The sequence below is a fragment of the Aricia agestis genome, chromosome 9, assembly GCF_905147365.1.
Source record: "Aricia agestis chromosome 9, ilAriAges1.1, whole genome shotgun sequence".
Classification (NCBI taxonomy): Eukaryota; Metazoa; Arthropoda; class Insecta; order Lepidoptera; family Lycaenidae; genus Aricia; species Aricia agestis.
In genome coordinates this window covers 7,202,171-7,219,103 of record NC_056414.1, presented here as the reverse complement: position 1 = coordinate 7,219,103, position 16,933 = coordinate 7,202,171, and the positions used below count along the sequence as shown (strand labels likewise).

General features: G+C 35.9%; 1 protein-coding gene across 1 annotated transcript in view; it reads right to left on the bottom strand.

The window, feature by feature from the left end:
* Window positions 1–7,007: 7,007 nt before the first annotated feature.
* The window catches only part of LOC121730687 (A disintegrin and metalloproteinase with thrombospondin motifs adt-2-like), a 29,543-nt gene continuing 19,617 nt past the window's right edge, over window positions 7,008–16,933 (bottom strand). The window contains exons 10-13 of the mRNA XM_042119827.1: window positions 15,328–15,600; window positions 14,699–14,822; window positions 14,196–14,371; window positions 7,008–7,367 (exon numbers count right to left, since the gene is read on the bottom strand). Coding sequence (XP_041975761.1) covers window positions 7,122–7,367; window positions 14,196–14,371; window positions 14,699–14,822; window positions 15,328–15,600 — 819 coding nt within the window. The 3' untranslated portion in view covers window positions 7,008–7,121. The remainder of the gene's footprint in view (window positions 7,368–14,195; window positions 14,372–14,698; window positions 14,823–15,327; window positions 15,601–16,933) is intronic.

The following is a 16,933-nucleotide window of genomic DNA, read 5'->3' as shown; positions in this document are numbered from 1 at the left end:
CGCAACACATCTCCGGCGGAAACGCAGCCTTAGGCTCTATTTATATGCGTCCACCCGAACGCGCGGTTTGGCCGCTACACCGCAAGATCCCAAGCAATTTTATGTAAATAACAGAGTGACCGGTGCAGTTATTCAAACAAATCGTTCAAAGATACAATTATTGCGTGACATAAGGGATTTTTTTTTCATAGAAATAATTGCAATAATATTTTTTATTGCTAAACTTTTCAGAAACATTTTATAATAAGTTATTTTTTCTATTAAGTCATTGCGATTTTAATGATTCTGCCTAATGAGGTAAGCATCGATAATGCTGCCAATCTAGATGTACCCTAATTCTAGTATTTAATGGGCCTTTTCTAGTTCCTTGTTTAATTCTATTAATTTTTAAAGTACATACTCATTATTGGATTTTATTTCTTTCCCATTTCATTCCAATGAAATGGCAAACCAAACAAAAAAGGAAAACATTTTTTTTTGCTGTTTGATAGAAAATGGACTGCATGACCGTCCACCGTCCCACTTTTTACCGACGACTCAATCAGGACGTCTGAATAAATTCAGCGTGATATATAAAGTATCGTGTTGAATTTATTAATACTTAGTTATTATAGTTACGTTATTTTATTTTTTAAATACTTTTTTAAAATTGATTTGGGGTAATTTGAATAACATGGCAACACTAGTCCTCTCACCACTGTATGGATACAAAACCGGCTTCACTTTGTTGGTCGCAGCGATTTGTCTTGACTTTTTATTTGGTCTAAGTCCTGGGCATGGACAGTTATAGCCTATAGGGTCGAAGCTGCATCAATACTGCTTAAAATAGTTACAATCGGGGTACTGATGTCATCAGTAACTTGCGGATGTAGTAGTACAAAAAATCTATGAATAGCTTACAAATATGGTGAACTGCTATTAAATAATTAATGTTTTATCAAAATATAGGCTTATGATTTATGAAAATTGTACAGCAAAGTCACAGAATACATGTTAGTAACAAGCAAAGTCGAGCCTATAAACACTTGCTAGCAAGGGGAAGCCAAAAGGAATTGAAATGGAATTGGAAACATGGATATTGGCAATGGGGATTGTCCATTTTTTTTTTAATTTTGCTCATTACAAAAACATTTCGAGGAATAAGGTCAGTGATCGTTTTTCTGTATATAAACGAAAAAAATACCCATTAGTTACTTATATTTTTGAACAAATATGTTTAACCTTTGTTTGACCTTCAATGGCGTTAAATTAGCAATAAATACGACCAACATTACGTTTCGAACTTTTGGTAAGCTTCTCGTATCAGCTTTCACATAATGAGAACTTGCATTTGACGAACCAGCCATTATAAATAAGATTGAAAGGAAACTTAAAACATACTGCAGAGGTCAATCGGCGGCCGATGATGACGTCAGAGCGAAACTTTAAAAATTTATTGAGAAAAAACTAGCCAATGAATTTCAAAATAATTTAATTTATATTCTTATAAAATACCTTATTTTAACGAAAAAATATATAAAAGGTACATGTGATTTTTTTGGACAATGCCCATTGCCAATTGGTAATTATTTTGGCGATAATATTATGTATTATGTAAGTATGTATGTTTCACCGTAGCTCCCCAACTACTACCCAGAGTTCGATAATGTGGTGTATTGATAAAAGATTCGTAATGGCTTCGGGCTATAACATAATTTTTGAAGCTTTTGGTTATTGAAAAAACGCATAGAGTAGGTACTACATACAATAACCCTTGGGCCTTGATAATTGATCTAAATCTTAGTTTAATTCTATCTTTTTGTTAATTAATAAGGTAGTAATTACTAGATCTGTTAACATTGAAATGAGTTTGAGTCAGTTTTCTGCTTTTTGCTTTAAATGACTGACCTTGTGGGTTAACGTTTGAGTGATTCCGAGAATCACTGTACAGTTCTAGATTGTCCACTGATATTATTGTTTAATCTTATTATGTGGTTATGTGGTTTCTCCATGTTAGACCATTATAGAGCAAGGGATTATAATCTTGTTGAGATGTTCATATCCGTATTAGATGACACCAGGCGCGGTCACAGGGGACATGACCCCCCCAAAATCTAAGGTACAATTGAAAAATCTCAAAAACTTGCCAAATAATAGAAGGAAATTTCTAGCTAACCACCACTGCGTCCGACCTTAGACAGCTGTCAACCCCATGTCAACCCAGAACCGTCCGAGGGCACAGATAAAAAAAATATATTTGTGTAGTGACTATAGTGAGTGACCCCCCCCAAAATTTCAGGCTGCGACCGACCGGCCGACCGCGCCTGGATGACACCCGCAACTCAAACTCATAATTCGTTTATCGCTCGGGAACCTACATTTTTTCAGGATAAATGAGTTTCCCGGGACTCAAAGTATATACAGCAAAATCAGTTCAGCGGTTTGGGCCTAAAGAGCTAATAGACAGACACACTTTCGCGTTTTATAAACGCGAAAGTGTAACAAAAATAAGTGATAATACTTTAGGGTGTGTACGAGTTCCTTGTAAAGAGTTCACTGTGAAAGTAGCAGCGCTGAAAGACGAAAAAATTTTTTCACTTTTGTATGGGCAAGGGCCCGAGCGTCACGAGTTTCTCCATACAAAAGTGAAAATTTTTTTTCGTCTTTCAGCGCTGCTACTTTCACAGTGAACTCTTTACAAGGAACACGTACACACCCTAAAGTATTATCACTTATTTTTGTTACACCCTGTATATTATTACTGTGGATAATCGATGAGTACTGTTTGCCTATGATCGACGTGTTTTGTGAATTCAATCATGGTGGCAATCATGGATAATCATGATAACGACGCTAACGGTGTTAAGGCTTCTTATACGGCCATGTTGGATAACCATAATGTACCTGATTGCGAAACTGCCGATATCGCGCACAATCGACAATCATAAGCGAATAAGTGTAGACCATAGCGGAATAGAGAAACAAACACCTGAGCAAGAGAGATGTCACTATCAGCAACTCTGCGTGGTAAAAAGAGACGTGTGATACATGACAGCAGCACTCTTTTTTTGACGTCCAGTCGGCCGCGTGCTGCACGTTGACATTTAATCTTATAGAATTCATGTTCAATCATGCTTGTGTAAGTGTATACGTACACATATTTTTCACACAGATGAAAACCAATTTCGGTTTCGTTTGACAGCTCGAGATTGTTGCTCTATTCCGCTAGGTATATTAACTTTATGGTGTAGACTAGATATATATTCGTAATCGCTCCATCCACCACAGGCCGACGTGAAGATGTCGAATTCGAAATCATTCAAACGTAATATATAATACACTAGATGACGCCCGTAACTCCGTCCAAAATTTGTTTATCGAACCGGGGCCGTACATTTTTCCAGGATAAAAAGTGTCCTATGTCTTTCCCGGGACTCAAAGTATCTCCATACCAAATTAACAAATCGAAAAGAGAAAGACAGATACACATTACAGGGGCACACTTACGCATTTATATTATTAGTATAGACTAAAGTAAAACTAAACTCGATATAGGTAATAAGTATAAATAAAAATCTCTTCTTGTGAATAACGCCCGGTGATTCCCCGAAATACAACGAGAATCCAAATAGGTAAGGATAATAATTGATTACGATATATTTCCTGATTAAGGATCTCTCAACTCTATGAACAGAATTTTGCGGACATAATAAATTAGATGGAAGTCTTTGAATTAGGAAAATGTATTTCTAATATCTTTTACAAATGCCTACGGAACTGCCTCAAAATGTCTTCCAATAAAAATTCATTTGACCTGGACGCTCAATCTCCACAACTAATTTCATACCACGGTTTAAACATGAAGAGTTCACAGACCAGACATACACACTTTGGTATGCTAAACATTAGTAGGTATGGATCAAAGTTTTCCCGTAAGTCGTGTAGCGCTGATCAAAGGTGCGCTATCGTGGCTGCAGGCGCCAGGCGCTGTGGTTCTTCGTTTGCAGCTCCAGACCGCAGGTCACTGCCCAGGTGAACTTTGACCTACTATGTAGTAGTGCTGAAATTCTTATGTAAGAATGTAAGGAAATAAGAATAAATGAAGGTATTTTCTTTTTATGTTTATAAACAATAGACGTTACCCGCAACTTCGTTTATTACGCGGAAACCGTGCATTTTTTTTGTCATGAAAAGTATCCCTTCTCTTATTCTGAGACTCAATTTTCTATTAACTTGTTAACGTGAACGTAAAAATGTTTATGTTAGATCTTGTAATTTGTAAAGCAAAATTATTCTCTTAATCTTTAGTTTCAGGGAATATTGATTCTTGAGATTTCGAACAAACCAGAGTTTTTCTATGAAATTATCAAGGCCACGGTAATTTGTAATGTTATTTTGAAGCTACTTCGCATCCCATTTTTATGTTCACAAATACATCATTGTCTTCTGTCAAACAGTTTAATTAGCAGTGTGCTAATGCGACGGGTGTTAAGCCGTCACTTGGGTAAATATTATCTCTTCAATCTTCGTGTGATCCGTGACAGTTTACTTTGTTATACGAAAATCGTTCATTTACCTACTTTCGGTCATAAAATTATGCGCAGTAATATTTTTTTAATATTCTTTGAAAAATAAAATCGAAAACCAAGCTTGCAGCTAGCCAGTATATAGCGTCCCATGTAAAATCAGATACCCATATTATTCACCAACTCCCTAATGCCAAACTGTTTTCACTAGCGGTGCAATATTTTAAGTTCAAATTGTATTTTATTATATTTTAATGTAAAGGACTAATACCTCACTTATTTTATAAACATGAAATAGGTCCTAGTAACGGCCATTGAGAGGACCTAATTTTTAAAATTTCACAAACTTTCTTTAGATTAGGGTACGTAATGGTTGTCTTTTAAATGCCCTAACCGCTTTGTAACAATACGACGCGACGTAGCTTAGGCTTTTGGTCATCTTTTGGTAGTTCCAGGGTCCTCCTATACATGTTTTTCTCCATGTTAACATTATTTATTTTCATCGACTGCGTAACCTTTTTTACTTCAAGCCTTATGTAAAAATTAAAAAGTTTTAAAGGCAAAGGGCATTTCGTACCCACTAATGTAGCACTTTGAGACATAATATACCAAATGAAAGGGCTTGAAAAGTTAAACATTTTATTGTATGACGAAAGATTTCTACACCATTGGAGAAATAAGTTAACGAGGGTAGAATGTAAGAAAAAATTACAAAAAAACAACCTGTATTATTGCATCAATTTACAGTGTTGCTGGTAAGTGGTAAGGCATCATTTCTTTTCAAGCCCTTTCATTTGATATATGTGTGGATATGCTACAGCTTGGGTACGGCTTTCATACAAAAATGCCCCTTGTTCTTTAAATTATGGTTTCTTTTGTCACAATGATTTAAATAAATTCTGATTTCGAATAAAATTACCATTCAACTTCGCCATTCTATAGACTATTGTTCGAACGCCGTTTGTCTTACAATTGGTCATCAGCGACACAAATTACATACTAAAATGTTCTATAAATTATAGCGGCTATATAAAAACAATAGCACAAGCTGATTTGATGACTACATTGATTTACAAGGTACGGTAGCCGACAAAACGAGTTCACTTCGCTCTTATTATAAAGACAATAAGGTTTAAAAGTTGTGAATAAAATTTATAGACTGTACAATGCGTTTTAAATTAATATAATCAGTACATATGTGCTAACGGATAGAGTGTATATTAATCACACGTAAGATGCTGTTAGCATGCATAAGTTAAATAATCTTGTAAGCTACATACAAAGAATAGGTATCCTTTAACCTTTTATGGCATGTGATAAGTACTGAGGTCAAATTTTCCGGCTTCTTTTGTTGGTAAAGTAAGCTAAAAGTAGCCTAGCCTGAAACTTGATGCTATTATGTAATATGTTACTAAAATTATATAGAAAAAATTCTTTAGTAGGTATATCTGCGGGGCTAAAATGTTCGCTTTGAAGAATCATGATATAAATAATAATATGATTCATTTTTCTAAAATCGCAAATGAAACTCTGCTTGCAATTAATTTCTGTATTTTTGTACTGATTTGACATTTGTCAGTTTGACAGTTTTGACAATTCATTTGCTGAATTGATTGAGAGGAATTGCTAAATGACTGTGACCATTATTTTTAGCCCCGTGTCTATTTGTGTCTATAGTTGTTTGAAAAACAAAATCGATTAAAAAAAAAAAATGATTAAAAAGTACTCAGAACACTAATTAAGGACGAGGAAAATAGGTAAAAAGTATTTATTCTTAAAAATATGTATTTAGGAAAGTATAAAAATATATTACTATACTTAATTTCAGTAAGATAATATTTTACTTAAATTATGTTTACCGCGTATCGCGGACAGGTAACTTAATTAGGTATAAAAATAAATTATTTAAATTAATGCTACTGCTGCACCCATGACTAGCATCTTATAGGTAATCTAAATTAAAATAAATACTGCGCTAAACAACAAAATAGCACAGACATAGACTTTTATAAGTCTTGCAAGACGATTAAATTTATTTCAGCTATACGTCTATAACTAAAACACTCTCTATTATTTCATGTTATTCTGTTGTTTGTGCATTATTTCTTTTTGCTGAATTTGCACTCAATTTCAGAATAACATCATAAACTATAGAACTTAAACTATACTCTTTATATTAGGTACTTATTATATTAATGCAACTAATAAATGCATGTTTTATTATCACTGCTTATGGTAATCCATTTTTGAATGGCAAGATTTTTCTGGAGTAAACTTTACAAAAGCGGATACAATTAGCGGACGATGGACCGTGGACTTTTTAAATGTTGTTTATTGAACTGGACATAATGTTTCTATAGATATAGTCGACGCACAACTTTAGGATTCCTATCGCTAAGTTTTTTTTATTAATCTCTATAGTGGAAGGAGGAGGGGTTGCCGGAGATACGCCATACATCAGCTATTATAGTACTATAATAATTATTATTATTGGTGAATCAAACGGCAAAATTTGTAAGCCATCTTGCTAACGATCTCAAAGTTATGCGTCACCTAAATGCTGGTCCAGCGCCGAAATACATTGATACCGACTCCGCTACGTTACCAACACTACCACTAAACCATAGTATCATTCCTATCAATCTCCACATAGTCCATAACCTCCCAGTCATTCTCCGACTCCTCTGGAACTTGAGGCGCCATTACCGACCGGGCGAAGGGTTTCCCGCTCTCGTCTAATGAGAAGTAGCTTCTATATGCTGCCATCTCGCTGTCGTCAGACCGGGCTCGGGCGTTGAAGGAGCCCCCGATGTCCTCACTGGGTAGCTCCCAGATGTGAAACTGGGCGGATATCTTGAAGTTCTGTAAAGGAATGTTAGAATAGAATAGGAAATTCTTTATTTGTACAACATAAACTTAAAAACACAATATAGGAAAACTATGTACTATTAGAGAAGTTGATTCCTAGGCAGATGGGGGACCTGCGTAGTTTGGTCGCCTTACGTCAAACCCATCAGACAGATCACAATTAACATTGGATTGACATGACCCGACCAAATGACGTTGGTCTGTCAACTGCGTAGGAATCAATTTCCTCGATAGTATAAATAGGTGGTCTTATTGCTAACTGCAGTTTCTGTCAGACAATCTTAATAGTATGGGAGCCCTAGAACATTTTTTTTTTGTGATTACTAACAAGCTAATTTTTTGTGTCTAGCTACATTTTGATAAGACGAACATTTTTATTTTCGAAAAATATCGAAAGTGGTAGCTAACAGAGACAGAAAGGATTTCATACTTTGACTTGATGGTCCTAAAATATGGATTGTTTTATTTGTAGGACAAGGTTACTCTTAAATTATATAGTTATATAGGTTAATAGTTATTAACCTACCAAAATACAAGAAATCAGCTGGTTAGGGTTCCGTTTTAGGGTTCTGTAATCAACAAAACTCGGTTGACTACTGTACCCTAGACTATGTAGCTAGATACAAAAAATTAGTTTGTTAGTAATCACAAAAAAAAATTGTTCTAGGGCTGCCTCACTATAAGGAATGTTACTTTATTACGAGATCCGAGATTGCTCTAGCATGCACTATCAGAGTAGTTATGTTATAGTCAGATTAGGGCGCGTTATGTGAATTGTGAAACCCAGCCGACGGATCACGACTAAAAAAATTGAATTGACATAACCCAACCGAATTACGTAGGTCCACCATATGCCTATAAATTAGAATTTTTTGGGTGTACTTAATGTTAGCACCCCTGGGCCCTGACATCAAATAATTTTCGCAGTTGGTTACTGCTGTCAATCCTGCTTTCAAGACAGGAGAATGGAGATACGGTGGTGGACATATTATAGGTAAAAAATAACTTTAATATTTATTATTATGCACCAAAATTACTGTATTCTAAACTAAAAAATTTTTCGAACATTAACTGCCGCACTCAGAGTGGAATATTAATTACTTACTTAAATGTACTATCAGAGAAGTTGATTCCTATGCAAATCGGGGACCTAAGTAGTTTGGTTGCGTTACGTCAAACCCAGCTGACAGATCACAATTAACATTGAATTGACATATTCTACCAAATAACGTTGGTCTGTCAATAGTATAGGAATCAACTTCCTCGATGGTACCTAATTAATAAAATGACATAAGCCTCATACAATATGTGTCAAACTCTTCATAAAATTAAATGTTAATCATAATGAAGCGTCTCTGTTACAATAGATGTACAAAATTTCTTCAAATCAAATACGTTACTTTAACGAAGAATATCATATCATAATAAGATATTTGCGTATAGACCGTCTTATTTCCTGCAAAGAGTTTCCTAGCAATCATTTAATTATCTCAGGCTAATGACGGTAAATTGTAAACTATTAGCTAAGTCGTACCGTTGGGATGAGGCGAATGTCAATGAGTGGACATACTTCCTACCACATCAATGTAACTTGTTATTTACCCCACATACATACAAGGTGATAATTTATTCCGTTTCGAGACTTTGCAGAATAAGCAACTTTCCGACTTCAAAATATGAAGGCAAATTATTTTCCGCGTCTTAAAAACAATTTTCTAACAATTTTTCGCTTGGAGTAACCTAGCTGTAGCAAGTAGCGTAGCAATATCATTCTTGATAATTCTTTGTAACAATGTATGGACCGGATGACGACAAGTTAGTTTTATGTTCGTCACGATTTTACTTTGCAATAAAAATAAATCTTTTTTTAAATCTCTATTTGCCTAGAAATTGACGTGACCTGCTTGAACAATGTGTGAATTTAAATATTGTTATTCCCTATTTATAGCTATATACTTACGTTAAAAAATGTATAATTTATATCGTATTAAAGTTATGCTCCTATGTAAATTGGTCTGCGAAGGAAAATGTATGCCTGAGTGGAAATAAATCTTTAACGCTTGTCACAGATCACAATGTATATTCATTGTCTGGCAGCTCGTTAAAGATTTTCATGAAATGATGTGTGGTAGTCATACTGAAAAGGCTTGACTTGTCTTGAAACTGTAAAATAATGAGAAGAAAGAAACAAAGACTTGACAATTTAGTAAACCCAACGAGATCTATAGTAATAATAGAGCGTAGCTATACGCGTTGCTTACCATAAACCCGAAAGCGTTGAGCTAGTAGGAACTGGTTAAATTCTAAAGCGATATATTCGGTACCAATCGGCTATTAAATTGAAGGTTAATCATAATTAAATGTCTCTGAGTACGGCGTAAGAGTATTTTAATAAGACTTTCAGGCAACATTAGCAGTGCCGTAAATAGGGCGGTGCCACCGCTGCCCAGGCTGGGGGGGGGGGGGCAAGAATGGCCAGACCAGGCAGACTCTTATTCTTTCGAATTGCTCCCGATAAGTAATTCCCGCTGCGCCCCAGAGATGTTTTTCAATGTAGTAAAAAAAATCTACAGCTGAACATATTATAACCTTCTCCTTTTTGGAAGACACTTAAAAAACTAGGGTGCAGTTATAAGCTCGCACAGGGCGCAAAAAAGGCTATTTACGGCACTGAACATTATTAGGTCGTTCATGATTCAGAATGTTTCAGAAGACATTAAGTACGGCTGCTGCTTAAAGGATATTTGAGAGGAGTTACTGGGAAATCAGGTAGGATACTATACTAGGATGTTTTGGGAAATTTTATGGCTTCTTCTTCAAGTAATCATACCCGGTCGTCACTCGTCACATGATTTTCACGTAAATTATGTGGACTAAACTAATAGTACGTCAGTTGATTTATCATCGACGAATAAACGTCGCGATAATTTTGACTAATTACTGAACAACAGCACCATATATAATGCCGATTATCTCAAGTTGACGCACGGAGCATTATATATACAGTGATGTTTGCTCTCCAAACACAGGAATCCGTTTGTGTGTGGAGATTCAGGGTGCACTCAATAAGTTTTTTAAATTGTTGATAATTTAAAAACATTCGGGCTGTAGCCTCTGGGAAATCGCAGACAACACTAACCTTAGTTAAAAAAAAAGACTTGTCAGTAGGAAAATATTTTCAAAATTGCGATCCTCAAGGCATATATTAAGTAATATTATAAAGCTGAAGAGTTTGTTTGTTTGTTTGTTTGAACGCGCTAATCTCAGGATTTGCTGGTCCGATTAAAAAAATCTTACAGTGTTAGATAGCTCATATAGTTATATTAATCCTGATAGGACTAATAGGAGCGAAGAAACAGAGGAAAATGTGGAAAAAACAGGGAAAATTATTTGAAAGAGCTTATCTCACGAACTACTGGAGCAATTTTATGTTATTTGGCACAGTTAAAGGTAGACCACGTGAAATATTATAGGCTATTTTTGTGGGCTAAAATAAATCTTTAAAATTCCTAATTTACGCGGGCGAAGCCACGCGAAACGTCTAGTGTTCTATATTTTGCAAGTAGTTTAGTTAGGCACTAAAATATTGTGTAATTTTGTGTTTTCTTTTTTTGGTTGATATTCCTGCAAATATATGTTTTAATTACAATAATAATTTGCTTACGTATTTATGTTTCACGGGAAAAAATAATATTTAATTTGAATAATACCGTCGCAAAAGAACTATTTTCATTTCTGTGTAATTTACTGAAATATACTGGCCAATGCCCCTTCAAAAATGTTATGTAAAATGTAATGCACCCAAGAACAATACAGCTCGACAAAAGCTTTAAACGAAAGTGGCGAAAAAAGGAACTAACGCTGCTATCATACAAAAACGTCATTTTTGACAGTTCTCCTTTACCAGCAACGCTCCCGCCCACGTTCATTTAAAGGCTTGTCGAAGTGTGGTAACTGGTAACTTTTTAACCGACTTCCAAAAAGGAGGAGGTTATAATATGTTCGGCTGTGGATATTTTTTTTTTACAAAACGCTTTCGAACTATTAATATTTCGACTATCCGATTGGGGAGTTCAAATCTCTAACTTTTTCTTTGGTAAAGGCTTTATGCTATGGATTTCGGTTCTCGCCTGAAAATGGAATCACCACACACTGCAATATCAAGAGAAGAGTAGAGAATGAAACTAAGATTCCGTTCGAAAACTGGCTTCAAGTCGAAAAATGTTTTTAGGGTTCCGTACCCAAAGGGTAAAAACGGGACCCTATTACTGAGACTTCGATGTCTGTCCGTCTGTCTCCAGGCTGTAACTCAAGAACCGGTATAGCTATACTTCTGCACAAATTATGTATTTCTGTTGCCGCTATAACAACAAATACTAAAAACGCAATAAGATTAATATTTAATGGGGGCTCATAGGAGTTTTATTGTATAGACTATTTATTTAAAATCACTTTTATTGTATATAGACAATAAAAGTGATTTTTTTAGGTTTTTTCACTCGTAATAAACAATGGTAACAGTTAGGCACTTGAAATTTTCACAAAATCCTTAGTTATATTTGGACTTTTATAATTAATAATAAAATTTTAATAAAGTAAATATTTAAAGGGGGCTCCCATACAAGAAACACAATTTTTTGCCTACTTTCGCTCTATACCGGTACGGAACCCTTCGTGCGCGAGTCCGACTCGCACTTGGTCGATTTTTTCAACGTTGTAATCTCACGAACTATTAAGAGTATTTTGGGTATTTTGGCACAAAATATATAGAGTAGACCACGGGAAAGCACATATAGGAATTTTCTATCCCGGAAAAATGTACGAATCCCGCGTTATAAACTTTCGACGCAACTCCGTTGCGGGCAACATCTACTAGTTTATATACGGAACGACTTGTAATAGAATATGAAGTAAATCACTGTATAGCGGTAATCGGTTATCTTTATGTTGTGTGCGCGGCTTGATTGAGAGCACGCGGGGTGACGCAGCACTGTTGACAAACAATGGAAAACGTCGCACCAACTAAATTATACGGTGTATCAAGGACTTTGGTGTACAGACTGATTAACAATTTTGGTGTTTTTTTTTTGTTATAAAAAAAAGGCAAACGAGCAAACGGATCATCTGCGAGGTATACAGGGTGATTAAGTATTAGCTATGTAATATTGTATAATAAAGGCAATGGCAGACTCAATCGCCTGATGAGAAAGGCGCGAAGAATGGGATTTTCTCTGTGTCTCTCTGAAACCTAATATGAGCTTTAAATAACCATAACACTAGCCTGCTTTTTTACTCCTTTAGGTTTGTGTACATATTGACCACTTGACTGACTGTAATAAAATTAACCAAAGGAAAAACAAAACAAATCATTATTTATCAGGGTATTTAAATATCCTGCAATTATTGGGTCCTTTTTGGTGGTAACGAGAAAACTTATTGTTTCTCTGACTCGGAAACTTTACTTTTCTTGCACGTTCTCTACAATCTGTCGACGCTAAACTTCGGACTCTTTGTTCAAACTTGTAATGATGACCGAAACTAATTTACTTTATAGACTTTTTGTTGCTTTATTATTATCTACTGTAATTTTCCTAACATATAAATGTCATACTAAATTGTATGTATGACGTATGATTTTTTAGTAAAATATTCCATGACAGATATTTTCAAAACCAAATTTTAGGAAATTGATAAACTGCATAATATTTTTAAATATAGTTAGCATCTCAGATTTTCAGTAGTTAAGCACTATTAAAATATGATAGGGTGAAGGGTCTAATTTCTGTGATTTCACAAACAAATTGTGTGTAAACTTTTATACTTTGTCCCGATTTTGACTGAAGAATCCCGCTTTTTCACTCAAAAAGTTCCAAAGTCCCGACTTGGCACAAAAAAAATCTGACAACGCTGGACTGCGACTGGTCTTATCACAGTCCCTGTTGGGATGAGCGCCATCCGAACGTATCTAAGTTGCGCAGTTACATCCCTTGGGGGCTAAGCAAGAACAATTAACAGCTAAGGGCCGGGACACAAAAACACGATGCGACGTCGTGTCGTGGGGATCAACGACGACCATCGTAATAAACTACGACGCGACATCGTGACGTGCCACGATATACGGCACGACATCGCGTCGTAGAATCTCGCGATGCGTCATCTTTGAATTTCTACGTGAGTTTCTATGACGCGACGTCGTGGCACGTCACGATGTCGCGTCGTAGTTTTTTACGATGCTCATCGTGGATTCCCACGATACGACGTCGCATTGTGAAACGATACCGCGTCGTGGTACGACACGACGTCGTATCGTGTTTTTGTGTCCCGGCCCTAATACCGAATACTTACGTAACAATACCTAAGCATCGTGATTCAAAACAAATAGATACGTAAATAACATTGTGATTCGTAAATGTCATATTTCATACAGTTTTCTTTAGGTTTCATTGAAATATAGCCTTAAATTACTGCTTGATATCTTCGTTGAAGTTCTAACACCACGTAAGTCAAAAATAGCAACTTTTCAGGGCAAAGAAAAAATTGATTGAATTTTGTACGGATTCCATAGTAATTCTTTACTATGTATTTAACTATTACAAGTTTTTGTTGGCCGATACGTGTTCCTAATCAGGAATGAAAACGCATCGTTTTAGCCAATCGGCTAAAACGATGCGTCTTCCGATATTCTAGCGAAATGCATCAAAATGTTAAAATAGGCAAAAAATGACTTACGTGGTGTTATAACTTCAATGGCGATATGCAGGAAACTTGGCTGCAATGACGTCACAGCCCTTATGTCACTATAATAATATAATATCTACGGACCTCTGGTAGACAGTGATGCTGCATGCAGTAGTAGTGTGTACGGCCGTCGTGATGGCACCAGGTACCATCAGGCAGGTAGGGGTCCAGGCCGACCCCGTTGAGCTCCACGCGGGGTGCGTAGAAACCCCCGCCGCCCGCGCGCCGGCAGAACACCGCACAACCCATCCACATGCGCGCTGTGGAGTATTAAAAGCAGGAAATCTCAGATTCTGAGAAAAGAGGTGTTCGATTCACATGGGTACTGCAAGGGTTAATAAAAATTATAAATTCTACTGTAGACTGTACTTATGTATGGATTCTGTAGTGTAAATAAACGCCGGTTCAAAACAAGAAGGTGTGTCCATATAATTAATAGGGGTAATGAACATCTTGAAATGGTGACTTTTATACGCTATTGAATACCGTCTTTTAGGCTTATTTTCCGGATCTCTAAGATATCATCAGATAATTATTTCTACTTGTTCACTAAATGTTCAAAGTCATAAGAAACAAAATATACTAACTGGGATCGTGGGGTGCCTGTAGACCCCCACCCCGCGGGTCCAGCTCGGGCAGCTTGGCCGCGTACTCCGAGCAGCGTCGCGCTGCCAACTCGTTCGCGCTTGACCGCTTCTTCTTGCCGCACACCTGTAATAATTCAAAATGACAGTGTATTTATTGTTGGACAAGTGACAACACTCATACCATGTATTAGTGCCGGTCTTTATCTCAAATAATATGATCCATCTTGATTCTTGACCTTGCCACTGTAATCAGGACTAATTTAAACGCCTTAATTAGAGCATTATTAATTTAAACGCCTTAATAGTTAACAATAGCACAAAGGCTCATAAACTTTGCTCTTCTCAAAATACTAACATGTAACTTAATATTAAGTGCCTATCAATGTCGTAATATAAATACGCTATGTGTATTTGCTATTTTTCTTCAATTGGAATTAAATTGAAATCCTTTGTGAAACAGCACTTTTGTCTTTAGATACTACGCGGTGCCATGGTAGAAAAATAGACTGCCGGATCATCGTCCATTCGGCTGTGGCAAAGCTTATGTGGCAGGAGTGAAATAATCAAAAATTAAAATCTTGTCTGTCCTTAAAACACTCTCAACGAGTATTGAAAAGTTTTTTCCTTACCTTAGTATCATCACAAAGCACAACATCATACGCGGAGCCCTGGCACTCCGCGTCGGGGCACTTGCGGCGGCGCTCGCTCGCCCCGCGCCCGCGCACCGTGCACCCCGACCGGCACGTGCTCGCCTGCCACTCGCCCCACGTCCCCGCCGGGGTCTCCGTGGACCCCCATGTGCCGGGGGTGGTTGTAGACCCCCAATTGCCAGATGTGGAAGTTTTTTCTGATGATGGTCGAGATTCGGTGGACTGAGCGACGCACTCGCCGCCTTGACACCACTGGAATATGAGTTTGGTTAGTTTAAGTATTTTATAAGGTAAATAATAAGTATTTTATAGTGTTACCCCCTGTTACATGTTAAATAATAATAATATAATAATAATAATAATAAAAACTTTATTTACTTTAAAACACATACAATAGTTAAGATAGATATCGAAGTCGCCTAGTAGGCTAATAGCCTGTATCAGGCCAACAACGCTCTTCCATTTTTATACAAGCAAAAGTTATTACTATCTAAACTAAGATTAAGAATAACATAATGAAAATAGTTACTTACACGCTCAGAAAGTTTAGAAAAAGATTTAAACATAACATAATTAAAAAAGTTACACACTCAGAAAGTTCAGAGAAGATTAGAAGATTTGATACAATAAAATATTAGTAAAATTTCTTATTAAAATAGAGATAGGATAGAGAGTTTGGTACAACTATATACATCAGTGTAATTTGTGTAATAATATATAGTATTGTTGTTGCTATGAATGAGTGGATGTGGAATGTGGATGATCGTGTGTGTGTATTATTTATTAATCTATTTAGTAAGATTTTAATTATTGTGTAAAGTTTATATTTTTAAATATTCTATTAATTTTTCGGTTTCTTCATAATTAAATGGTTTTAAGTATTCCTTGATCATGGTTTTTATATCTCTACTAACTTTATTTTTAATATTTAGTGCATGGTTTATTTTATTGTACACGATAATAGATATATTTGAAAACTGTCTCATTGCAAAGTCAGTTTTTATAATTGGTAGTTCCATAATGTTTCTCCTACTACGCCCAGTTTTAGGAATTATATTCACGGTTTTGTGTCGTCTTAAAATCAAAGATATAATATATAATTTCCTAACACTTAAGACATTACTGATTTCATATAATTCATTAGTTGGTGTTCTTTTTTTCTTATAGTAAATAATTTTTAATAGAGACCTTTGTGCCCTTTCTAACTCTAGCATTTTGGTTTTGCTGGCACCTCCCCAGACAGGTATGCAATAAGTAAGAACCGATTCAGCAAGGGCTATGTATATCTCCTGCAGAATATTACGCGGAGATTGAAGCCTATTTGGGTCTGTATATGTAAGTTGTCTAAGGGTTTTAAAAATCCAATTTAGTTTACGAATCCTACCGGTCATTTGCTCAAGATGTGGGTGCCATGATAGTCGTTGGTCGACTATCACGCCTAGGTATTTAATTTTGTCAACTTTTTCGATTTTCGGACAGCTACAACCAGATGATGTAATATTGTGAAAAATTTGACAATTGTGTATGGTAAAATTGTTAATGTCGGGTTGTTTACGATTTTGTACACTAAAACAAATATATTTAG